Source organism: Panthera tigris, chromosome F3 (genome assembly GCF_018350195.1).
Source record: "Panthera tigris isolate Pti1 chromosome F3, P.tigris_Pti1_mat1.1, whole genome shotgun sequence".
NCBI classification, from domain to species: Eukaryota; Metazoa; Chordata; class Mammalia; order Carnivora; family Felidae; genus Panthera; species Panthera tigris.
In genome coordinates, this window is record NC_056678.1 from 9939306 (window position 1) to 9966142 (window position 26837).

Genomic DNA, 26837 nt, shown 5'->3' on the forward strand with positions numbered 1-26837 from the left:
CTTCAAGGAACAAATCAAAGCACAACTTGTGGAGGGTCCAAAACATCACTGTGAGTAGAGAAATAAAATAACCAAAGTCACAACAACAGAGAGCAAGTAACACTCTCCAAAAAAGACCTCCTGAAGGGCCAGGCTCTGGACAGTGTATGACCCCCCCTTAAATAGAGCAGTGCTTGCAGGTGCAGAGCACATAACAAGATTTTAAAATTCACAAGGGTCAGAAAACTAGCCAAAATGATGAAACGGAAGAATTCCCCTCAAAAGAAATTCTAGGAAGAGGTGACAGCTAAAGAATTACTCAAAACATATATAAGCAATATAACTGAACAAGACTTTAGAATAATAATCATAAAATTAACGCTGGACTTGAAAAAGGCATAGAAGACAGCAGAGAATCTATCACTGCAGAGATCAAGAAATTTAAAAATAGTCATGATGAATTAAAAGATGCTATAAATGAGGTGCAAAATAAAATGCAGGCAGTCACAATGTGGATTGAAGAGGCAGAGGAGAGAAGAGGTGAATTAGAAAATAAAAATATGGAAAAAGAAAAGGTGAGAAAAAGAGAGATTAAAAAATCCAGGATCAAGAAGAGGGATTAGAGAACTAAGTGACTCAATCAAACGGAACAATATCAGTATCATAGGAGTTCCAGAAGAAGAGACAGAGAAAGGGGCTGAAGGTGCACTTGAACAAATCATAGCTGAGAACTTCCCCAATCTGGGGAAGAAAACAAACATTGAAATCCAAGAGGCACAAAGAACTCCCTTCAGATGTAACTTGAATTGATCTTCTGCATGACATATCATAGTGAAACTGGCAAAATACAAGGATAAAGAGAGAATTCTGAAAGCATCTGGGAATAAACGGGCTTTAACATAGAAAGGTAGACACACATAAGGGTAGTAACAGATCTATCTACTGATCCCTTAGGGGGATTCTAAGATCCTAAGGGGGATTCTGTGAGTGAAATGTTGCAAGGACCACAAAGTACCAGAGACATCACTACAAGCATGAAACCTACAGAAAACATAATGACTCTACACCCATATCTTTCAATAATAACACTGAATGTAAACGGACTAAATGCTCCAATCAAATACATGGGGTATCAGAACGGATTAAAAAAAAAAAAAAAAAAAACAGACCCATCCATTTGCTGTCTACAAGAGGCCCATTTTAAACCTTAGGACACCTTCAGATTGAAATTGAGGGGATGGGGGCGCCTGGATGGCTCAGTTGGTTAAGCATCTGGCTTCAGCTCAGGTCATGATCTCACAGTTCGTGAGTTTGAGCCCCACATCGGGCTCTGTGCTGACAGCTTAGAGCCTGGAGCCTGCTTTGAATTCTGTATCTCCCTCTCTCTCTGTTCCTCCCCCACTCATGCTCTGTCCCCCTCTCTCTCTCTTTCAAAAATAAATAAAAACATTAAAAAAAAATTTTTTTTAAGAAATTGAGGGGATGGAGAACTATCTATCATGACACTGGAAATCAAAAGAAAGCTGGAGTAGCCATACTTACATCAGACAAACTAGACTTTAAAGACTGTAACAAGAGATGAAGAAGGGCATTATATAATAATTACAGGGTCTATCCATCAGGAAGAGCTAACAATTATAAATGTCTATGAGCAGAATACATGAGCCCCCAAATATATAAAACAATTAATCACAAACATAAGCAATCTTATTGATAAAAATGTGGTCATTGCAGGGGATTTTAATACTCCACTTACAACATTGGACAGATCATCTAGACACAGAATCAGTAAAGAAACAATGGCCCTGAATGATACATTGGACCAGGTGGACTTGACAGATGTATTTAGAACTCTACATCCCAAAGCAGCAGAATATACTTTCTTCTCAGTGCACATAGAACACTCTCCAAGATAGATCACATACTGGGTCACAAATCAGCCCTCAGTAAATATAAAAGAATTGAGATCATACCATGCACACTTTCAGATCATAATGCTATGAACCTTGAAATCAACCACAGGAAAAAGTCTAGAAAACCTCCAAAAGCATGGAGGTTAAAGTACATCCTACTGAAGAATGAATGGGTCAACCAGACAATTAGAAAAGAAATTAAAAAATACATGGAAACAAATGAAAAATGAAAATACAACAATCCAAACCCTCTGGGATGCAGCAAAGGCAGTCTTACGAGGAAAATACATTGCAGTTCAGGCCTATTTCAAGAAACGAGAAAAATCCCAAATACAAAATCTAACAGCCAGCACACCTAAAGGAACTAGAAGCAGAACAGCAAAGACACCCCAAACCCAGCAGAAGAAGAGAAATAATAAAGATCAGAGCAGAAATAAACATACAGAATCAAAAAAAAAAAAAAAAACAGAAAAACTGATCAATGAAACCAAGAGTTGGTTTCTTGAAAAAATTAAACAAAATTGATAAACCTCTAGCCAGTCTTCTCAAAAAGGAAAGAGGGAAGACCCAAATACATAAAACCATAAATGAAAATGGATTTATTACAACCAATCCCTCAGAAATACAAGCAATTATCAGAAAATACTATGAAAAACTATATGCCAACAAACAGGACAACCTGGAAGAAATGGACAAATTCCTAAACACACTCACACTCACACTACCAAAACTCTACCTGTAGGAAATAGAAATTTTGAACAGACCCATAACTACTGAAGAAACTGAATCATTTATCAAAAATCTCCCAACAAATAAGAGTCGTGGACCAAATGGCTTTTCTGGGGAATTCTATGAGACATTTAAAGCAGAGTTAATACCTATCCTTCTCAAGCTGTTCCGAAAAATAGAAATGGAAGGAAACATGTGGAATCATTCTATAAAACTAGCATTACTTTGATTTCCAAACCAGACAGAGATCCAGCAAAAAAAGAGAACTACAGGCCAATATCCCTGATGAATATGGATGCAAAAATTCTCAACCAGATACTAGCAAATCAAATTCAACAACATATCAAAAGTATTATTCACCATGATCAAGTGGGATTCATTCCTGGGCTGCAGAACTAGTTCAATATTTGCAAATCAATCAATGTGATACATCACATTAATAAAATAAAAGATAAAACCCATATGGTCCTGTCAATAGATGCAGAAAAACATTTGCAAAATACAGCATCGTTTCTTGATGAAATCCTCAAGAAAGTCAGGATAGAAGGAACATTCTTAATCACAGAAGCCATTTATGAAAAGTCCACAGCTAATATAATCTTCTATGGGGAAAAACTGAGAGCTTTCCCCCTGAGATCAGGAACACGACAGGGATGTCCACTCTCACCACTGTTGTTTAACACAGTGTTGGAAGTCCTAACATCAGCAATCAGACAACAAAATGAAATAAAAGGCATCAAAATTGGCAAAGATACTTTTACTTTTCACAGACTACATGATACTCTACATGGAAAACCCGACAGACTCCACCAAAGGTCTACTAGAACTGATACATGAAATCAGCAAAGTCGCAGGGTACAAAATCAATGTACAGAAATCAGTTGCATTTTTATATACCAGTAATGAAGCAACAGAAACAGAAATAAAGAAACTGATCCCATTCACAAATGCACCAAGAACCCTAAAATAAATACCTAGGAATAAACCTAACCAAAGATGTAAAAGATCGGTATGCTGAAAACTATAGAAAGCTCATGAAAGAAACTGAAGATACAAAGAAATGGAAAAACATCCCATGCTCATGGATTGGAAGAATAAATATTTTTAAAATGTCAATACTGCCCAAAGCAATCTACACATTCAATGCAATCTAAATAAAAATTGCACCAGCATTCTTCTCAAAGCTAGAACAATCCTAAAATTTGTATGGAACCGTAAAATACTCCGAATAGCCTAAGTAATATTGAAGAAACTAAACCAAAATGGGAGGCATCACAATTTCAGACGTTAGCCTCTACTACAAAGCTGTAATCATCAAGACAGTATGGTATCGGCACAAAAACAGACACATAGACCAATGGCATAGAATAGAGGCTCCAGAATTGGACCCACAAATGTATGGCCGACTAATCTTTGACAAAGCAGGAAAGAGTATCCAATGGAAAGAAGACAGTCTCTTTAACAAATGGTGTTGGGAGAACTGGACAGCAACATGCAGAAGAATGAAACCAGACCACCTTCTTACACCACACACAAAAATAAACTCAAAATGGATGAAAGACCTGAATGTGAGACAGGAAACCATCTAAACCCTAAAGGAGAAGGCAGGAAAAAAGCCTCTCCGACCTCAGTCACACCAATTTCTTACTCAACACATCTCCAAAGGCAAGGGAATTAAAAGCAAAAATGAACTCTTGGGATCTCCTCAAGATAAAATGCTTCTGCACTGCAAAGGAAACAATCAACAAAACTAAAAGGCAACTGACAGAATGGGAAAAGATATTTCCAAATGACATATCAGATAAAGGGCTAGTATCCAACATCTATAAGGAACTCACCAAACTCCACACCCAAAAAAACAAATAATCCAGTGAAGAAATGGGCAGAACACATGAATAGACACTTTTCCAAAGAAGACATCCAGATGGCCAACAGACACATGAAAAGATGCTCAATGTCACTCATTATCAGGGAAATACAAATCAAAACTACAATGATGTATCACCTCATGGTGGTCAGAGTCACTAAAATGAACAAGGATGCTGGCGAGGATGTGGTGAAATGGGAACCCTCTTGCACTGCTGGTGAGAATGCAAACTGGTGCCACCACTCTGGAAAACAGTGTGGAGGTTCCTCAAAAAATTAAAAATAGACCTACCCTATGACCCAGCAGTAGCACTGCTAGGAATTTACCCAAGGGATACAGGAGTGCTGATGCATAGGGGCACATATACCCCAATGTTTACAGCAGCACTCTCAACAATAGCCAAATTATGGAAAGAGCCTAAATGTCCATCAACTGATGAGTGGATAAAGAAGATGTGGTTTATATATACAATGGAGTACTACTTGGCAATGAGAAAGAATGAAATCTGGCCTTTTGCAGCAATGTGGATGGAACTGGAGGGTATTATGCTAAGTGAAATAAGCCAGGCAGAGAAAGACAGATACCATATGTTTGCACTATATGTGGATCTTAAGAAACTTAACAGAAGACCATGGGGGAGGGGAAGGGGAAAAACTAAAGTTACAGAGAGGGAGGGAGGCAAAGCATAGCAGACTGAGAACAAACTAAGGGTAGATGGGAGGTAGGGGGAGGGGAAAGTGGGTGATGGGCAAGGGAGGAGGGCACTTGGGATGAGCACTGGGTGTTGTATGGAAACCAATTTGACAATAAATTATACTTTAAAAAATAAAAATAATAAAAATGAAAATTAAAAAAATGAATCCAGGCTACTTTCTAACATCATACACAAAAATAAACTTGAAATGGATTAAAGACCTAAATGTGAGATCTGAAATCATAAAAATCCTCTGACATCTGCCGTAGCAACATTTTTCTAGGTATGTGTCCTAGGGTAAGGAAAACAAATAAATTATTGGGACTACAGAAAAAAAAAAAAACACAAAAAAACAAAAACAAAAAACAAAAAACAACTTTTGTACAGCAAAGGAAACCATCAACAAACTAAAAAGACAACTACGGAATGGGAGAAGATATTTGCAAACGCTCAATCCAATAATGGGTTAATATTCAAAATATATAAGGAACTTATACAAATTAACACACACACACACACACACACACACACACACACACACAAATCTGATTTAAAAATGAGAAGACAGGGCATCTGGATGACTCAGTCAGTTAAGCGTCCAACCTTGATTTCTGCTCAGGTCATGATCTCATGGTTGTAACATCAAGTCCCAACTCAGGCTCTGCACTGGGCGTGGATCCTACTTAAGATTCTCTCTCTTGGTTGCTCTTCCTCTCCCTCCCCACCCCCACTCATGTTCTTTCTCTTCCTCAAGAAAAAAAAGAGAAGGGGACCCGAATAGACATTTTTCCAAAGAAGTCATACAGATGGCCAACAGACACATGAAACATGTTCAACATCACTCATAATCAAGGAAATACAAATCAAAACCACAATGAGATATCACCTCACACCTGTTAGAATGGTTAAAATCAAAGTGACAAGAAATAACAAGTGTTGTCAAGGATGTAGAGAGAAAGGAATCCTCTTGCACTGTTAGTGGGAATCTAAATTGGTACAGACACTATAGAAAATAGTATGGAGGTTCCTCAAAAAATTAAAAATAGAAATACCATATGATCCAGTAATTCCACTATTGGGTATTTACTCAAGGAGAATGAAAACACTAATATGAAAAGATATATGCACATGTATATTTATTGCAGCATTATTTACAATAGCCAAGATATGGAAGCAACCTAAGTGCTCATTAATAAATGAGTTGATAGGAAAATGTGGTATTACATACAATGAAATATTACACAGCCAAAAAAAATGATGGCAACATTCCATCGTGACAACATGGATGAACCTAAAAGTATTATCACTAAGTGAAGTAAGTCAGACTGAGAAAGACAAATACCTTAAAATTCTACTCATAAGTAGAATCCAAAAAGAAAAAAATGAATAAACAAACAAAAAGCAGAATCAAACCTATAAATACAGAGAACTGATGGTTACCAGAAGAGGGGGAAGAGGTGGAATTGGGAAACACAGATGAAGGGAAAGAGATATACAGCCTTCTAGTTTTTAATGAGCGAGTCACAGGAATAAAAGGCACAGCAGAGGGGCACCTGGGTGGCTCAGTTAGTTAAGCGTCTGACTTTGGCTCAGGTCATCATCTCACGGTTTGTGAGTTGGAGCCCTGCATCGGGCTCTGTGCTGACGGGTCAGAGCCTGGAGCCTGCTTTGGATTCTGTATCTCCCTCTCTCTCTGCCCCTCCCAGCTTGTGCTCTGTCTCTCTCTGTCTCTGTGTCCCTCAGAAATAAAATAAACATTAAAAAAATAAAAAACAAACTGAAACTAATGTAACATCATGTGCCAACTATTCTTAATAAATAAATAAATAAATAAATAAATAAATAAGGCAAAATAAAAGTGACTTTGGGATACAGACCTCTGACTAGGGTCACTACACAATATATTAAAATGTATATAAAGTTCATATTCAGCTTCCATCAAGGCTTTTTTCTTTTGCAGAAAAAAAAGAAATCATGCAACTCTGATTAGTCAAGGAATCAAGTAATCAAATTAATCTGAAATAGGACAAAAACAGATGAAGAAATTTAATCGAATAAATCTAATAAAATTGGCCAAAGAATGTCACAGAACATATATGATAGTGACTAACAACCATTTTTTAGGACCTGTGTTAAGAATATGGACTTATTTGGGAATTTTTTAAAAGCTCATGAAGCAAATCAACGTTCAAAGGGAAAAAAATAATAGACATGTCAGAGGGAAATGCTTTAAAAGAAAAAAAAAAACTTAGTTTTTAATTTTTTTTTTAATTTTAGAGAGAGAGGGTGCAAATGGGGGAAAGAGGCAGAGAGAGGGAGAGGGGGAGAGAGAGAGAGAGAGAGAGAGAGAGAGAGAGAGAGAGAGAGAATCCTAAGCAGGCTCCACACTCAGTACGGAGCCCAACACAGGTCTCAATCCCACAACACCGGGATCATGACCTAAGTTGAAATCAAGATTGGGACACTCAACTGATTGAGCCACCCAGGAGCCTCTAAAAGAAAAAAAAAAAAAAAAAAAAAAAAAAAAACTTAATCTATTATGTTAAATCCATACAAGTGAAGCTAATAAATGGCAGCTTCTAAAATACCTCTAGCCGAAGTTTTTCACATATTTAAAGCAGTCCCAAATCAAAGGAATGAGACATACAGACCACAGCTGCTGTTCTTACTTTATTTAGAAATCAACATCGTTGTCTTTTCTTATTGGAAGGACTGTTAGTGGCTATCAGTTCAGCCTCTCCAGAGTTAGGAGCTCCCCAATAAATCTCCATCCAGTCTCTGAACAGTGAAATCACTCCTTTCAGGATCATCCATTCCAAGGCTGGACATTCTATAAGGGACAACCTCCTTTATGTTAAATCATACAACTGCTAGCAAATGTAGTTCCTCCATTCTGAACACATTCAATTTTCTTCTTGGATACATACCTGAAGTTTAAAATTTGCCCCTGAAGTCACTAGAGAGCCATTAAATAATTGTGAGAAGAGCATTAAACATCCCTCTGGAAAGAACAGGATGAGTATCTTTAAAACTATGTTCTGAGATAGGGGTAACTGCGCGGCTCAGTCGGTTAAGTGTCTGACTCTTGATTTCCGTTCAGGTCATCATCTCACGATTCCTGGAATCGAACTCCTCATCAGGCTCTGTGCTGGCAGAATGGAGCCTTGTTGGGATTCTCTCTCCCCACCCCACCCCCATAATAAATAAATAAAAATTTTTAAAAAATGTTCCTAGATGTATTTTAACAAGATTTAGTTACTGATTGGATTTAATAAAGAGGAAGTGTTAGAAACTTGGCTATGTTGTACATCTCCCAGATTTGGCTTAAGAAACTTGGCTGTGCCAGATGCTATTACCATCCACCAGGGCAGGCAATAAATAAGGGAGCAGGTTTGGTTTAGAAGAAAGAGAAGTTGAGTTTGGATCTACTCCCATACCCCTATGAAGATATTTTAAAGGCAATAGGAAATTTGCACCAGAATTCATTAGAGAACTGAACCAGAAATTTGAGTTTGGAGTCCTTGACATGCATTGAAAGGATTCCTGAGGGTGGATGTTAAGGTGGAAGAAGAAGACCAGATGAAGTTGAGGAAAGTTAGCCCAAAATGTGGTGGGCAAACCAAGAACAAGTATGTGATGGAAGCCATCGGATGGGTATCTTTCTGATTGGATGAAATATTATATAGTTGTTAAAATGATGTCTTTGAAGCCCTTTAAATATTAGAGATTTTTACTAATGGTGAATGTAAGACACAACCTACTAAATTAAAATGTTGGTAATGTTTCTGGACTTTAGGATTATGACTCTGCAAAGAGAGCCACAGATTCACAAAAACTGATCACAATGACAAAAAGAAAGCCACAATAACCACAATAATTTCAAAAGAATCTACATATTGCATGTCATATTCTAGGATTATATTTCAATTATTTTGCTGTAAAAAAAATAAAGCACTTCTTTTAAAATCCCATCCGACTACTGTGATATTATGATTTATAAGAAATACATTAATCGGTTTTCACTCAGTTTCTATCACAGCGCTAAAACCCTCAGAATTTCCTAAGTGATAACAACAATCAAAGTATCTTAACATTCCTAACAAACCCCTTTCAACCGCAGCTGAATTTATGTTAATGAGGTGACTTTTGGAAAGTACCTAAGAATGGTGGCAGGTTGCCAGGGAAAACAACCTGTAATTAGAGGGCTGGAACTTTTAGTCCCACTCTTAACCTCCAGAAGGGGAGAAGGGCTGAAGCTGGAGATTTAAGCAATTGACCCTATGCAATGCAGCTTCCTTAAAAACCAAAAGGACAGGGTTAGAAGCACTTCTAGGTTGATAAACGCATGGAGATTTGGGGGAAAGTGGCATGCTAAGAGAGCACGAGAGTTCCGCGCTCTTCCCCATTCCTTGCCCTATATATCTCTTTCATCTGACTATTCCTGAGTTATATCCTCTCATAATAAACTTTTGTAGTAAAAGTTATATCCTTTTGTGGTAATCTAGTAAATAAAATGTATCTCTGGGCTTGGTGAGCTGCTCTAGCAAATTAATTGAACCCAAGGAGAGAGCTATTGGAACTTACGGCTGGTCAGTCAGAAGCCCAGGTGGCAACCCGGACTTTTGACTGGCATCTGAAAGCGGGGGAAGTCTGGTAGGACTGAACCCTTAACCTGTGGTTACCTAACTCCAGGTAAATAATGTCAAAATTAAGTTGAATTATAAAACACCTAGCTGGTGTCATAAAGAATATTGCTTAGTGCTGTAGGGGAAAAAAAAAAACACACATCAGAGTTGGTATCAGAATCTTAACTGTAACTTAACTATAAACTTGGGTATACTAACTAATCTTTAGGTTTAAAAAATATCCATTTATAACATAAGGACACTGAGAACATTTCTTTATTCCAACAATAACTAGAAATAATACAAAAGGAAGATACTATCTCCATTAGCAATAAAACATATGAAGCCTCCAGAAACTAGATCAACAAAGAAAACACAAACCTTCTGTGGAGAAAAATCTAAAACTCAATTAAAATGACATAAATGATCTAAATAAACGAAGAGGTCTTTCGTAGTCATGGATGACATTACAGAAGTGACAATAATCCTAAATATAATCTGTAAATTTAATAAAATGTCAATCAAACTCCATCAGGACTTTTTAAGAAACTTCCTACTTATATGGAAGATAACCTGTCCACCAACAGCTAGGTCAACTTTGAAAAAGGGGACACTTCCAGGTAAGTATACATATTGCAAAGCCACACGTTAAGAAGGGTATAGCACTGACTGAAGACAGAAAATCAAATATAAATGGAATAGATTGTCATAAACAAACTTACCTATATCTGGGAATCACATAAAGGTAGTGTAAAAAAAAAATCAATGAGTAAAAACTATTTAGGAGGTGATGCTGAAACACTGGCTTGCCACATGGAGAAGAATAAAACTGAATCCTTACATTACATCATGCACTCAAGAGGATGTTGACAGATCAAAGGCTTAAGTGTAAAAGGTGAAATGATAAAGCTAATAGAAGACTATGGAGAAGAGAATATAACCTAGTTACCTCTGCTGCCAGCCCCTGAACTGTGTTATACCGGCCACACCAGGAGCAGGGATACACCGTGCACCACCCTAGACCTCAGGAAACTAGCACCTGGACGCTACCCTTCTGCCAACACTGCCCCAGAAGAATCTAATAGTTCCCCCAGGTGTGCTCGTAAAGTACAAACAACAGAAGTTCCTACTAGGCCTCATTTAGGTCTTCCAAATCTAGTGGAAATTCGTCAAACCTAAGCCACATCTGAAATGAAACCCGCGAGGGACTCTGAGAAACATCGCGTTTACATTAGCCTCTAACAGAAGGAAAGAAAATCAGGAGGCTCAGTGACAGTCCTTCACATCCTTCCCTTTTTCAATAAAATAGTATCGAGCATATACAAAGATACGAAGAACCCTTGTGAATAAATAAGGAAAATCAGGAAATCTATACAAAAGGATAAAAGGATACGAACAGGCAATTCATAGAAGGGTTTACCCAAATGGCTAAAAATTAATAAAAGTGTTCTCAAAGGCATTAGCCACCAGATAAATATAAAATAAAAGTTAAAGCAAGACACTGTTTGCTCTTATAAATTTTTTTTTCAACGTTTTTTATTTATTTTTGGGACAGAGAGAGACAGAGCATGAACAGGGGAGGGGCAGAGAGAGAGGGAGACACAGAATCGGAAACAGGCTCCAGGCTCTGAGCCATAGCCCAGAGCCCGACGCGGGGCTCGAACTCACGGACCGCGAGATCGTGACCTGAGCTGAAGTCGGACGCTTAGCCGACTGCGCCACCCAGGCGCCCCCTGTTTGCTCTTATAAACAAGACCAAGATTGGACTGGTAAAATTCAAAAATTAGATAAATGCTAATTTGCTGCATTAATGAAGTAAAAACTGGGGAAAGCATTCTGGAAAATAATCTGGTAGTACCCAGACAAATGAAGTAAATATTTTATAACCCAACAACTTCACTCTTGAATAAATATCCCAGAGAAATTCTCACACAAGGCCCCATACTGGAAGAGTCAGCAGTGCTGTCTGTGGTGGCAAAGACCAGGAGTCCAGATGTTCATCGCTGTGCAAATGCTTAAACAAAATATGAAAAATGTCCAGAGCAACCGCACTGCACAACCCTAGGGAACATGAGTGATGTACAATAAAAAGTGAACAGTGCCACCTGGTGCATGCAGCCTGGCAGAACCCTCGCTTTTTGGAATACGCGGTAAGAAGCAATGAACCTGATAGACATTCACCCAGAAAAAAATTGTAATTTTTTTCCCCAAAGGACTGCTGGGTTCTTTTTAAAGCAACAGAAAGAAGTCCAACTCAGAGTGTTTGTATAAACTAAAATTAAACGTATAAATATTACATACTTGACAAAACCGGGTATAATTTCAAGGCTATATCAATCAAACATGTAAAAGCAGTTCCCTATGACTATTGGGAGGGCAGACTAGGAAATGAACCTACAGTTATTCCCTGCTTTTTAAAAAGTCACATAATGCCAATTCGCTTATGCAAAAGATCTATGTTATCCCTCGTTTTCACGAACCAAAAGAAATCTAAAGAGGACTTTTTCATTTTTTTAAAAAAAAAAAGGCAAAAAGCGAAAAAAGCGTTCAGTACTTTTTTCTACCCTGACTTGACTGAAGCAGCGCCCACCCCAAGCAGCGAGTGGTGCCACCCAGCGCTTTCCCCGGGGACTACACTCCGCAAGTCAGCACCATGCCACCAGAGCTTTGAACAGTGTCTGTGACCATCTATACTTTGTCTTGATTTATTTTGTGCCTCTGTTCGTAAGATGTGTCCTAAGGTGTCAGAAAAAGCCTAAGAGAGGTTATGTTTTTTAAGTCTCAGAACCCTCAACATCTTTCCCACATAAACTAATGGTAATTGTTTCTTTGCTTTATACCATTTCAGCTTACAAAAGTTTCCATAGGAATGCCGTACTTTTGGATAATGAAGGAAACCTATACAGGGAATAACTACAAGGAAAAAATGAAGAGTCTTGCATGGACTAATGATGGGGGTGTCATGCACTGAGGGATATGAGTAAATGAACTTTTTTTCCTGAGGATCAGGAATAGAGTGTCAATAATACTTAAAACTACTAGAGACAACAGGAGATATCTGAAGAACTACAGAGACGGAGCAACAAGGATGGGATAAAACTGCAGAGCATTAAATATTATTATGTATTTATTAATATATAAATACAGTAAAGATTTTAAACTTTGGCCTCAGGGCAATAGAGAATCACTGAAATGTCTTTAAACTGTACTGGCCACCTGATCTTCATACTGTTAATAGTTTACTCTCTAATCCCTGATATCTAAATGGGATGTGTCTGATGCTCAGGACAGAGTTAGGAGCTAAAGTTACCAATCTTTAGTTGGTAATAAAACCAAGTGACTTTAGTTGGTAATAAAACCAAGAGGGTACATACAGAAGGAAATTGATGGTTCAACCTTAGGGGTTAGCCTAAAGCTACCTAAATCTGCATGCTCGAATTTTATTATCCCAAGGCAGATGGTAGTGAAAATAATCTTGGAATTCAGAGTCAAATGAGGCTCCTTATAGAAAAAATCCAAATCAAAGATAAAAGACTTCTAGATGACTTTTTCACTTATATCACATGTCATCCCAGACAAATGTCTCTCCACAGAAATCACTGAAGTTCTTATTCAACCTTTTATGCCCACCCACAATATGCTAGATCTAACAGAGTCAATACACGTTTGGATTTTTCTAAGATCGGAAGTGACAGATCAAACCCTATATCCTGAAATAAACTGCCAGGATACTATCCAAACATTTTACACCCTCAGAACCATTTAACCAAAATAGCACTGCAGAGACATAAGATGTAATCATCCTTGAAGAACATCTTGGATAGCTGCAAAATGTAACACCTCCCATAAAGAATTTGCATACCTTATGTCTCCAAAGGGGAAGTATTAGTCTATAGATTTAAAAGGGGGTGGGGTTGAGGAAGTGAGGCCAATGATCTAAAAGTATCTAGGTTAAAAAATGAGTTGCAAGAGATTATCTCTATTGTTATCCCATTGTTTTCATTACTCTTTTAAAAGATAAGGCTTGGGGGGCACCTGGGTGGCTTAGTCAGTTAAGTGTCTGACTCTTGATTTCAGCTCAGGTCATGAGCTCATGGTTTGTGAGATCAAGCCCCACTTTGGGTTCTGCTCTGACAGCCCAGATCCTGCTTGGAATTCCCTCTCCTTTTGTGCCCCTCCCCCCGCTTGAGTGCACAAGTTCTCTCTCAAAATAAAGAAGTTAACATTTAAAAAAAAATAAAATATAAGACTTGTATGTTAACAATGAGGAGATTCATTGTTTACGTAACTTTCTCCAGAGTGTTCAAATGAATTCATTTGCGACCCTGAAACGGTTCTATTGTAGCCCATTTGCTTCTTAATGGGCTTAAACAAGCTGTACTTCTTTAAGGACAATAAAACAAAACAAAAGTAAAAATCCTAGGAGTTCTCAAAAGCTTTTAGCCTCTTTGTCTCTAAGAAAGTTTTATGTCAATGACAACTTCTAAATGGGATACCATAGATTCATAACAATTTTGAGTAAGCATATAGCACAGGGAAAATTGAAAACATACACAAACCAATATAGTTGAACCTTGAGCAACATGGGTTTGAACTGCCTGGGTCCACTTACACAAGGATTTTTTTTCCAATAAATACAATACAGTACTGTAAATTTATTTTATCTTCCTTATTGTCTTAATAACATTTTCTTTTTCCTAGGTTACCATATTGGAAGAATACAGTAAATAATACATACATAAAATATGTTTTAATAGACTTTTTATTATTGTTAAGTCTTATGGCAAACAGTAAGCTATTAATATTTAGGTTTTTGGGGGTGTCAAAAGTTTTACGTGGATTTTCGACTGTATGGACGGTGTTGGTGCCCCTAATCCCTGTGGTTTAAGGGTCAACTGTATGTTAAAGTACAATGAAATAAGAAAATAGTACGACTTTTATTGAGCCATTTAAACTAAAAAAAAAAAAAAAAAAAGTGCAAAGCCAACAATCCACCCAAGAATAGGAGATGACTTACATTGGAGCTAATAAATCTAAAAAGAACTTGCTCAATATATTTGGTGTTAATATTAGAAAGACTCCAGATACTCTAAATCCTTGTGTCATACATTGTGTCATACACAGCTGTTTCATAAAACAGGTCAACCACACACTACACACAGTCACTACCTTAGTGTTCAAAAACACAAGGTCCTAAATTCAAGGTAGTGACAGCCCAACCAATCTGAATCTCCTCTAGTATCAACCAAACTTGGCCAAAACTAGCAAAATCAAAACATCACTGCTCTCACCACCACTTATTACCGATACCCAAAGTATCTTTATCCCAGGAGTTTCTTCAGCTCTAACAGTAAAGAAAAATTAAACATGCAGAGGTTCGTTGTTAGGAGAAAAGGTAACTGCCAGAACCACCCCTTCTATAAAATATAAGGTTGGATGAGACCTGGACAAAGCAGCTTCCCAGCAAGACTGCATTCATTTTTATGCCTAGGAAACCAGGGTACCAAGTGATAAGAAATTATTGCCTCAGGTCTCCCACGAATTCAGTGGGATACTTTAAAAGGGAGACAGACTGAAAGATTCTCAGCCATAGATGTGCCATAGCAGTGCTACAAACTTACTGATAAACATCATTCTTTCCCCTCCTGCGTATGCAAAGCCAACAATTTAAATGACACAATTAATTTCCATAGATGTCCACTATATTCCTGAGTACAACAAAGAACCCTTCTGCTAGAAACACAAAAACAACCCCCACCCCCACCCCACCCCCCCCACCCCCCGGGTAGTATTTAAGCATCACTTGAAAACACCATACAGGCACAATTCTTTTAAAGAAATAATTCCATTCCCCATGAAAATAAAAAGACTATCTTCAGCCCATCGTGGTTTTGATATAACAGGTAAGACAGCTTCAAGTGGGTCCAGGATATGTGGAAACTGACTAGATCACAGAAGAGTGACAGCTATTTTCCTGTCCAATCAATGCCTCCCAGGACATCCTTGGAAAGGAGGAAGACATACATGTTTCTCTTTCTCTCATCTATAGAGGAGCAGATGTCAAAGAGTAATAATTCTTCAGCATGGTTAGAGTCCTCTTATAGCATCCAATTACTATCATTATTTGTTCATATAATGTTAACGTGTGATAATTTAGTAAATAGCATTTCAAATTGATTAGAAGTCATATTTGTCCTGTATTTATATTTTTAATATAAAAAGAGCCTTGGAAAGTTTTCAGCCACTAAAATTATAGCCAATAACTATAAAGTCATAGACAGTACTTACTTGTTTCTCTCTAATGGGTCCCTTCATGCTAAATTTCATTAACATCAGGTTATTACTTATAATGAAAACAGGAATAAACAGAGTAATAAAATTTTCTCTATTTCCTTTACCTCTTCTTTCATTACCAATAAAATTCATAATTAGAAGCTCTGAGTTGCTATACAATCTTTGCTATTTTAAAATCAACCAACAAATAGAGGAAGAGATGTTCTCTCAACACAAGTTCTATCAAAGTATCATCCTACTTTCATTAGATTCAATCACATCTCAGTGAAAATAACTAATTTTGACTAATCAAAAATTTTAGTAATTTTCCAGCTTGAATTCAATGGGAAGTTACCAATAGGAAGCCTAGCTACCCAACCTGCCTGTTTAAAAAAAAAAAAAAATGGCAAACAATTATTCCTAAAGAGCTCAGTATGCTCATTGTCCATCATATTCACTGGCACACAGCAGGCACAGAATAGATACTGGTGGATGTGTTGACAGAAGATTAGATAATGGACAGAATCAGGTGAGTAGGGAAGGAGGAAAGAAAAGAAGAAACGGGTGAGAAAAAAGATCAGATGAATCCCTAAATCCAAGAAGTGTACATAAGATGATGCAGACAATAATACGTGCAATGACATTGAAATAAACGGCTGCCCGTTTGGTGAAATTAGTAAAGATACCAAAAATGGAAATGGGAATTTAATCAGCCCTTTCAGATGCTAAATCAAGAGTGACAAATAGTATGTTCCAAGAGGGTAAAAACTTCAAGACAAAGGCACAAAGTCAGGAAAATAAAATGCATGCTCATAGAACAGTAACCAGATTAACTTGCCTAAAGTTGAGAGCTTATGAAGGAAGTTGTGGGAGGTTAAGGCTGCAAAGTCAGGCGCTGTAGCCAGAGGCTGTGCACAACATAAATACTGAGGGTGTCTGACTGCTGCCTCCTCTTCCCCACTCCTCCTTCAAAAATTAGTACCTGCAGGGGCGCCTGGGTGGCTCAGTCGGTTAAGCAGCCGACTTCGGCTCGGGTCATGATCTCGCGGTCCGTGAGTTCGAGCCCAGCGTCAGGCTCTGTGCTGACAGCTCAGAGCCTGGAGCCTGTTACAGATTCTGTGTCTCCCTCTCTCTGACCCTCCCCGTTCATGCTCTGTCTCTCCCTGTCTCAAAAATAAATAAAAAACGTTGAAAAAAAAAATTAAAAAAAAAAATTAGCACCTGCACCCAATCACACAGCCACAACCCCCATCATATACTTTCCTTATCCAAACCCTGAAGGAAACCAAAATTTATGATAAAGTGACAAAAAAGCTTACAATCATAGAAAATGCTAAAAGAAAAAAAAAAACATGATGAATAAACAATTGGGAAAAAGCTAGTGACTAGGTATACTAATTATCAACTAGCACCTGATTATATCCTACCAAGCTTCTGTATACAATCTCAGAGTTGTTTTGTTTTGTTTTGCTTTAACTGGTTTGGTTTTGGATCGCTTTGAGCAATGAAGTTTATTAAGGCAATGAACCAGGATAGGAACTCAAACAGCACCAATCATATGCCTCCTACATGCTAGGCAGATTTGTAGTGGCTTTACACATACTATTTCACTTAATCTTAACATTATTAATTTGAAATTACTCCTCCAGCTTCATATATGTGAGAAAAAATTACTTGAGAGTCACTTTAAAAAGCTAGGATACAAATTTATCTGCTTAACTATCACATGAGTGTGTATGTTCAGCACATTTTAATAGAATCAGAAGGAAATACGGCTCTAAAAGCACTTGTTCAATTTCAAATACACATGGTTTATATCTAAATACCTAAATGCACTTAAAACTAGGCCAGTCCTCAACACATAAAGTCATCATTAAAGCCCATCACTGGGGTACCTGACTTCAACCAAAACCACAGTCTTAAAGAAATCGTAAGAAATGATTTTTCCAACCAAACTAATCTAGTCTCAGCTTTTGTTACCATGATCTATTCTGATATATAGAACCCAGTAAGTCAAGATATAGGGGAAAAGACAGCACTCATATAACCCCCTTTCCTGTTAGAGTAAGAAAGATGCATTTTCTATATACATCTGGGATGATTTCTGACTTTCCTTCACATATTGGACATGAAGGATATATTTACTCTGTCAGATGCTAATACGAGAAATAAGACTGCAACTGGCCTTCACAAATCAAAGTTTAATAATTTTAACCAGCTATATAAGAAAACCTTGTACTCCTAGAGTGGGTCCTTCTCTACAGATATAAAAATCAAGATAACCTTTAGAAAAGCCAAAATGAGAGTCACACAATCCAAATGCTAATGCCCAAGCCAATTATCAATTAGCAACTCAAAAGCTCACTGATACACCTGATTTTACACCTAGGCATGTTAACAAAAGATTTGCTTACTTAAGTACAAATCTTAGAGGAGGGATTTACTAGCTTAATGCCCTTAGGCAAGTTACTTCACTGGTCTGAACCTTGCTTAGCTCATTGGGAAAATGGGGGTAAACAGCTATACTTTAAAACTGTTGTCAGGATTATAGACACTTATGTAATGCACCACACAGTATCTGCCATTTAGTAGAAGTGCAATAAATATAACTTTACATGATAATTACAGGCTTTGCCAGCCAATAACAAATTGATCAGAAAGATCAAATTAGAAGTATGAGGGGTGGGTGGAGAGAAGACAAAGACAGCTCTATGAATAAATAGCTGAGTGAGAGGAAGGAAAGAGCCAAGAAACAAAGATGCAAAAACTCAGGACTAGAGCCACCCTGCACACTGCAATAGCTGTGGAGGGCGTCCCCAGTGTTTTCACAGCACGTAACAATGGCCTGCCTTCACTAAGCCGTTTAAAACAGATTAAACTTTGATTCCATGTGTTTAAAAAAAGACAGATAAGCACATAATTGACTTTGGAAAGCTTCCTATCAAAAGTGATTTAGCATCACAAATTTAACATCTCGCATGTCTAAACTTTAATTTTTTTTTAACGTTTATTTATTTTTGAGACAGAGAGAGACAGCATGAACGGGTGAGGGGCAAAGAGAGAGAGGAAGACACAGAATCGGAAGCAGGCTCCAGGCTCTGAGCCATCATCAGCCCAGGGCCCGACGTGGGGCTAGAACTCAATGACCGCGAGATCGTGACCTGAGCTGAAGTCGGACACTTAACTGACTGAGCCACCCAGGCGCCCCTGTCTAAACTTTAATTAACTGCAAAAATCTATGAACAAGCTTCTGCTAGACTTAATGTACAAAAGAACCTCTCAAATTTCAGAAGCCATTTTTTTCTCCTCAGCACTGAAAACAACTGTATTTCAAACAAATTAACTGGAAATATTTCAGTGCAATGGCCTAAAACATCATCGGTTTTTAACAGCTAACACAAGATAAAGTTTTTGTCTCCATCATCACTAAATGTTTTTATATCTACCAAACAAACACAAACATGTGCCATGAAGATCTCTTTCCACTTGAATTTTCTCCTACATTTGGAAGGCAGTAAAAAGCAAAAACATCTGTTCCTTTCTGCAGAGCTGACAACCCTCATTCTATGGTTTAAAAATAAATGATGTTTATGGAAGTTTATAGATAAATGATCACCTGCTTCAAAGGCAGCTGGCAATTAATGGATCCAAAGACATGCATGCAAAATTAAGGCCAAAAAAAGAAAACAAAACAGATTCCCTAAGGAGAATACTACTGTTCCCTAGGCCTCTGATAATATCCAAGACACCCATAAAATTGTAGAGGATGGTAAAGAACCAAATGTGATGGCAGATGACAAGAAAACAGACAGCAACTGAGAAACAGGGGCCTGTGTCAATCTGGATTCACTCCACCACAAGAACAGTGTCCCTGAGAGCTGCCTAGAGAAAATCTGGATCAGTCTAACCAACAATCACTCTTCTTCCAGCCCAAGGAAGGCCAGATGTTCAACAATTAAAGGGATGGACCTTATTAGAAACAGGAACTGAAAAATCTTATAAAGTCTGTATTTTTTAGAAACAGCTTTTACTCCATGTTGCCTTACAGTGTCAAACATCCAAAAATAAGTAATAAGCAAGGACATTCAGACTTAAATCAGTAGACTCAGCTTCTATTTCTGGCTCTGCCTCTGAATGAATCACAGTGTGACCTTGAGAAAATTATTTCATCTCTTTACCTACCTGCATTTCCCCACCAGTTACAAGATTAGGTTAAACCCACAAATTTTTCTTTTTTTGAAAAGAAAGTGAGTGGGTGAGCTAAATATATGGAAACTGCTACACAAATATCTACTGATCACAGACCAGCTATATATCCAACCATCAAAGACAAAATCAGTAATGTCCATATTAAAACAACTCACTCTGCAATTTCACCCTTGTACAGTAAAAAATTCTCCCTGGAGAGGGAAATAGAACACAGGTACTCACTGAACAGGACTCCTTTAATTGTCCAAAATTTCAAATTTGGAAATACTTAGCAAAATAAAGTGCAATGCAAGTAACAAGGATAAACCATGTTTTTCTCTTAAGGGCCTACGATCTTCAGGACTCTGAAAAATCCTCCTATGAATGGATTCCTCTTCCCTGACCCCTGCCAAGGAGATCAGTCCCTGTACCCTTGATGCTCCCAGAACACTATACTGCATGTTTCCATGTGCTCCTGCGTACTCAGGGAGCCCTGGAGAAACAAAACCCTGATTTAATGACCTTTGTATGTCCAGCCACTAGCATATTGCCTGATACAACGTGGCTGCCAAGAATATACATATATATATACGTATATATGTATATATATATATATATATGTTAAGTTAAAGCGAATATATATATATCCAAAGTCTAATGCTATTAGAATGAGCAATCATTAATATTAATAGATGATAATCTGAATCATGGTGACATTTTCATTTAAAAAAATATATTTATAAATGAATGATTACCTAGATAAAGATGAAACACATGATTTCTCACCAAAATTAAATTAAAAAAATTAACTCAAGAATTTTCCTATCTTCTTCCCTCAAAAATGATCTTTCAAGGCCTTTTTTTTTTGTTTTTTATTCATATTTTTTACAACTTATCTAAAGGGTATTAGACTATAAGCATCCCTTTTCATTTAACCTACACAATAAAGGGAAGGGAGAAGTTAAAAAAAATAAAAAGAAAGAGAGCAAGCAATAAATAAATGAATAAAGTGAATAAATAAAGACTACTCTTAGTATAAGAATCTATAAATGTAAAACAAAAGGTGAAACATATGTAAAATACAGGTGAAAATAAAAATGTGGGAAATACAAGTTGGCATTTAGCCAACAAAGTAGCTATGCCCATTGAGAAATGTCACTTAAGAAATGTGTTTTTTAATGTTTATTTATTTATTCTGAGAGACAGAGAGAGCAGGGAAGGGACAGAGAGAGAGGAAGAGAGAGAATTCCAAGCAGACTCCATGCCGCCAGAGCAGAGTCCTACGTGGGACTCAAACCCACCAAATGTGAGATCATGACCTGAGCTGAAACCAAGAGCTAGATGCTTAACTGACTGACCCACCCAGGAGCCCCAAGAAATGTTTTATAGATAACCTATTTATTACAGTACCAGAATTGAAGACTTAAGCTTTTCAAATTACATTTGAAATTATTACCATGCAAATATTTATCATAAACCTACCAGTAATTGCATAAATGTTCATTCTTTCCTATTCCACAAATTCTTGCACTTATTATTTCCTTTAATAATTAAGAGTAGAAGGAAGAGGGCACCTGGGTGGCTCAGTCCGTTAAGCGTTGGACTTTTGATTTTGGCTCAGGTCATGATCTCATGGTTCGTGAGTTTGAGCCCTGCATCGGGCTCTGTGCTGACAGTGCAGAGCCTGCTTGGGATTCTCTCTCTCTCTCTCTCTCTCTCTCTCTCTCTCTCTGTGTTCCTCCCCCACTTGTTCTCTCTCTCAAAATAAACTTTAAACATTAAAAAAAAAAAAAAGGGTAGAAGGAAGAGAACATGAAACAATGAGTAGTTAAGGTAAGGCCTTGGGACCTACACACCTATAAGAAAGGATAAACTATTTACCACAGCAAATGGACCCTTTAGCTGGGCTTTTATGGTGCCCACCAGTTGGATTACACGTCCTTGCGGTCTTCTCACCTTCAGCGACTCCAAGCTATACCTGTGTTGATTGGACATAAAACCAAATGAAAATTATCCCTAATATTCTATTTCATTACTTATTAACTTTCTAAGAGTGGTTGCATCAGCAAACTGGAGTACATCCCCTTAACTTCACGGAGTAGTCAACCCAGATTGCTGACAGAAACTACATATTACATACGTAAGCAGACACATATATATTAGAGCAGTCAGAGCTTGCCTCTGGATAGTACTGGAATAAATTATTTGTTTCTCCCACGCTGACCCTTGTCAAAAAATCATTAACAATTTTCTTATTTTTAATGATGTGAGGATGAGGAAGGAAAGACAATGATGGCTCAGTTAGCTGTGAAAAAAAAAAAAAAGAAAAGAAAAAGAGTTGATCTGCCTGGCGGGACCCTGGACATAGAGAATAGCACGTTTTGGACAAATGGTTGGAGCAGCCCTTCCTTGCGATGACTTGGGAGACATAACAAAGTTGTTCCCCTTAAGACCTTGTTAAAAAAAAAAAAAAAAAAGAACAATAAAAACCCAGAAATTTTACTAAACTTGAAAGCAGGACGTGAAAGGATTCCCTGAGTCAGGACATGCCAGAAGCAAGTCTAGGCTTCGCAAGGCGAGGAGAGCAAGTGACCGGGGAAGGCCCTGACCGGCAGGTGACCCAGCAGCAGGGCGCGCTCACCTGTGAACACGTTCTGGAAGCCATCTGCAGCCGCCTGCGCCCCAGACACCTTGGCTGCCCGTACGGGGGGCACCCCACCGCCCCCCTCTGAGGCAGCCTCGCGTTCCGCTAGGTGCGCAGAGCCCCCGGCCGGCGGCGCGCGGCTGCCTAGCTCCTCCGTCCAGTCCGCTGAGCGGCTGAGGCCGCAGGTGAGGCCGCCGTCAGCCCGGTGCTTCTTGGGCGGAGCGGCGGCGGCGATGAGGGCAGCCCTGGGCCCCCGGCTCAGGGAAGACTCCGGCCGCCTCTTGATCCTGGGGCTCTGGCTGGGAGACTGAGACGGAGAGTGATTGGGCGAGCTGAGTTGCCGGGTGGTGGTCTTGATGTAGCAGGGAGTGATGAGCGGGTAGGGCTTGAAGCAGCGTGGACTGGGCGCAGGACTGCCTGGCAGGGAGGCGGCTGCCAGGGCGCCGGGCCTGCCGGGCTCCCCCTCGGGCTCTGCCCCCGGCCCCGGGGGGTCCTCTCCCGCCTCCAGGCCCCACGCCTCCCCGGGAGAGTCTCGGGGGGCATCCTCAAAAGTATCTTCCTCGCCTTCCTCATCGGTGTCCCCAACCGCTGGGCCGGGGCTTCTGGCCGAGCCCTCCTCCGCTGGTGAGGACTCGGGGAACCGGAAGGCCGGGGAGGAGGGCGAGTCCGCAGCAGCAGGCTGGCCCACCGGCAGGCCAGGCACAGCTAAGGCTCCGGGGGGTGGAGGCTGCTCGGGCACCCGGGGCTCGGTGACCAGGCTCCGAGGCAGGTCAGACAGGGTAGACAGAGCCTGCTCCGTGTCGGGACTGCAAGGGGCCTCCCCGGCTGCGCTGCTCGTGCCCAGCAGGTACTGGTCCAGGCCCAAGAAGGCCCCGGGCTGGGGGGAGGCGGCTGTGGGGGCTGCTGCAGGCTTCCCAGGGCCCTGGAGCAGCAGCTGCTGCTGCTGCTGCTGCTGCTGCTGCTGCTGCTGCTGCTGCTGGCGGATCGCCTGCTGGATGTCTGAGAGCAAGTCCTCTTGCTCCGTGGCCGAGTGAAAGCTATAGATGTCCGTGTCCGAGCCGGAACTGGTTCTTTGTCCATCCTGCACCCCTGCAGCAGCTTCCAAATCCCCCAAGACCACCCTGCCCCCAACCCCAACATCGGTGGGTCCAGAGCCACTTGGACGGGTTACCTCGAAAGGGTCAGCACACTCGGTATCCGACAGGCCCGTCTCGTCTGCAGAGAGGCTGAGATCTGGGGTCTTGGTGACCAGGGAGTGCGCGCTGTCCAGCTCCCCGATCTGCAAGGCCTGGGAGTCCAGCACATCCTCGCGGGAGCCGCTGGTGCCTTTCCCCTTGGACAGGTTCTTCCTGATCCGCAGGTTGGAAAACACTGAGGCTCTGGATTCCGACTTGCTCTTCTTCTTGCCTGGCTCTCCCCCGCCGCCACCTCCTCCCCCCTTGCCGTGCTTGCCCAGCGCCTTCTTGCCCCCGCTCCCCTTCTTTGTGGCTTCCACATCTCTGGGCCCGACAGCATCCTCTGCGCTGCTTCCGCCTTCGTGCAAGGCATCACCTGCGCTCCTCTTCAGCTTCCCATCCTGGTTCCCCATGTTGCAATCCCGCTGCAGAGCCGAGGCGCCTCCAGCATTCAGGCCATGCCGGCCCTCCTTGGCCCCCAGCCCGCACCGGGGGAGGCTCCCGGGACAGTCAGGCGGCCAGGCGAGCCGCTGGGAGAGGAGGCCAAATCGCGCGGGGCTGGCCCTGCTAGCATCTGCCTCCGCTTCGCACAATGCGCGCTTGCTCCCGCGGCTGCCGTGGCTGCGGCTGCAGCCGAGAGCGAGCGGGCGGCAGCCCAGAACATGCTCAGTGCTGCGCTCTGAGTCCGCCAATGGCTGCGCAGAACGCAGCCGGGGCCTGGCCCCCCAATGGCCGCCGCCCCCTCCTCCGCCCTCGCTCGGCTTCTCCCCGAAGCCGGGCGCGAAAACTGTTTGCTCAATCTCGGAGACTTTCATCTCCGCCGTGCGAATCGAATGCATTGTGCCCGTGGAAAGAGCTCGTCAGCTGGAAGATGCACATGGAACTTCAAAGCTCCGGGACCTGCCATGAAAAAAAAAAAAAAAAGTTAAAAAGAATTTTAAACGGTGAAAAAACTGAAGCCAAATTCCAATTGAGAGGTTCTATAATATCGAGGCCACGTATACTACCCACTCCCCCCTTCAAGTGCCTGAAGAAGCATGGCTCTTCAATAAATATTTGTGGAGCGAATGGATTGTTCTTTAATAACTGATAGGCTTGAACACTGTTAATGTGCTTGAGCATATGGTTTAGGAATGGTTGCTACATATAGTGCTTTTATGTCTGATGCAGACCTTGCATCTGTTTACTTGAGAGATTAGCTGCCATTTCAAAAGTTCATTTTTCGAATTTTTTATGACAAAATAGCAAAGTGAATTAAAAAAAAAATCCTAAGAGATTAGAGTTGATTAAAATGCTAATCTCCAAAATTCTATGTATTTACCATATAAATCAAATAGCATTTGTATTCCAAAAGGGTACATATACTATAACTCCCAGGAGGTCAGACTCATCAATATTAAACATGCTCCTATTGTTGTTGCATATAAAAAGGAAAAAGACAAAAAAGGAAACACCCTTGGCACAGACACATGAATTCAGATGTTATGCTATAAACCACTGCTTCCCAAGCAAACCCTTTAAGGCAAACTTTGTCCTTGCCTTTATTACAAGTTTGTAACAGTTTAACAGAATTTCTTAACGTTCTGGCTCCTGTACTAATAGAAAAATTTCCTCCGTTGTAAATGTTGTCACTGTTACTTAGGAAATTTAGTTACCCATATGAAAGCATTTTTCAACATCCTGGGTATCTAAAGAATCTTTAAGATTAAAGCAGCGTTAATCAATAATGTTACAATAATGTCATGATAAGTTGAGTTACAAATTCATCCTTAAGCACTTTGAAAATATGTAGTAGCTATCCAACATGTTAGTATTCCAAGTAAGTCCAAAGGAGGAAAAAGTACATGTTATAATGACGCAATTTAAATTCGGCAAGCAAATGCTCCTTTGTATATTGTGAACTACATTTTAAACCTCTCTCTTTAACCATTTTTATGTTTAAAAAAATGGTCGTATGAGTCTTCGATATAAAAGTACTCCATTGCAATAAGTAGGAGCCTTTTTCAAATTATATTCTTAGAAACAGATGATTTAAAGTCAGGCAGCCAGTCATTTTAGGTGGCCTTTTAGAATAAATGCTTTGGAGAAATCACCTTTAAGAATAACTCTGCCAGGGTAACAGCCCTGTCTTGGAGAGGTTCTGGAGTACTTGAAAACCCTTTGTTTCCCCTTTCACAAAACTGCTCTTTTCTAGAATGCAGACTCCTCAGAGGGCACAGTTTGCCTAAGGCTAATAGAATTTGCTGCCTCTTTGAACACTGAGGTACTATGGATTTTGGTTTTTGCTCTTTCTTTAACAAGACATCTTTGACTCCAAACTATTTTAAGTTTTTTATTTGTTGGTTTTCGTTTCTTTTTACTTTCTTTGTTTACTTTTACTTTCTTTACTATTTACTTCTGAGATATATTTAAGTTCCAGAAATAAAAAAAAAAAAAAAAAAAGGAGAGAAGAAGGCAAGGAGGGAGGACAGAAGAGAGAAGAGACAAGACTGCTGATGTTTTCACATCCTTTGAATGTGAAACAATATATGACAGCTGTGTGCAGGTCACAGGTGACAAAGCTCTACTACATGCAAAGGCTTGTTGGAAAATCACAAGTGTGGGCACCAAATGTAGGTAGGTACTCTCAATCCAATTTAAACTTAATGAATAAGTTCAGGCTGAGATTTGTCTAAGGTCCCATAGCAGCAAAGGCATTACTTGAACCTACAAATTTAGGTTCCTAATTCTTTATAACAAACAACACTACA

General features: G+C 39.8%; 1 protein-coding gene across 1 annotated transcript in view; it reads right to left on the reverse strand.

The window, feature by feature from the left end:
* The window catches only part of FMN2 (formin 2), a 387917-nt gene extending 363417 nt beyond the window's left edge, over positions 1 to 24500 (reverse strand). The window contains exon 1 of the mRNA XM_042976529.1: positions 22910 to 24500. Coding sequence (XP_042832463.1) covers positions 22910 to 24500 — 1591 coding nt within the window. The remainder of the gene's footprint in view (positions 1 to 22909) is intronic.
* Positions 24501 to 26837: the final 2337 nt, after the last annotated feature.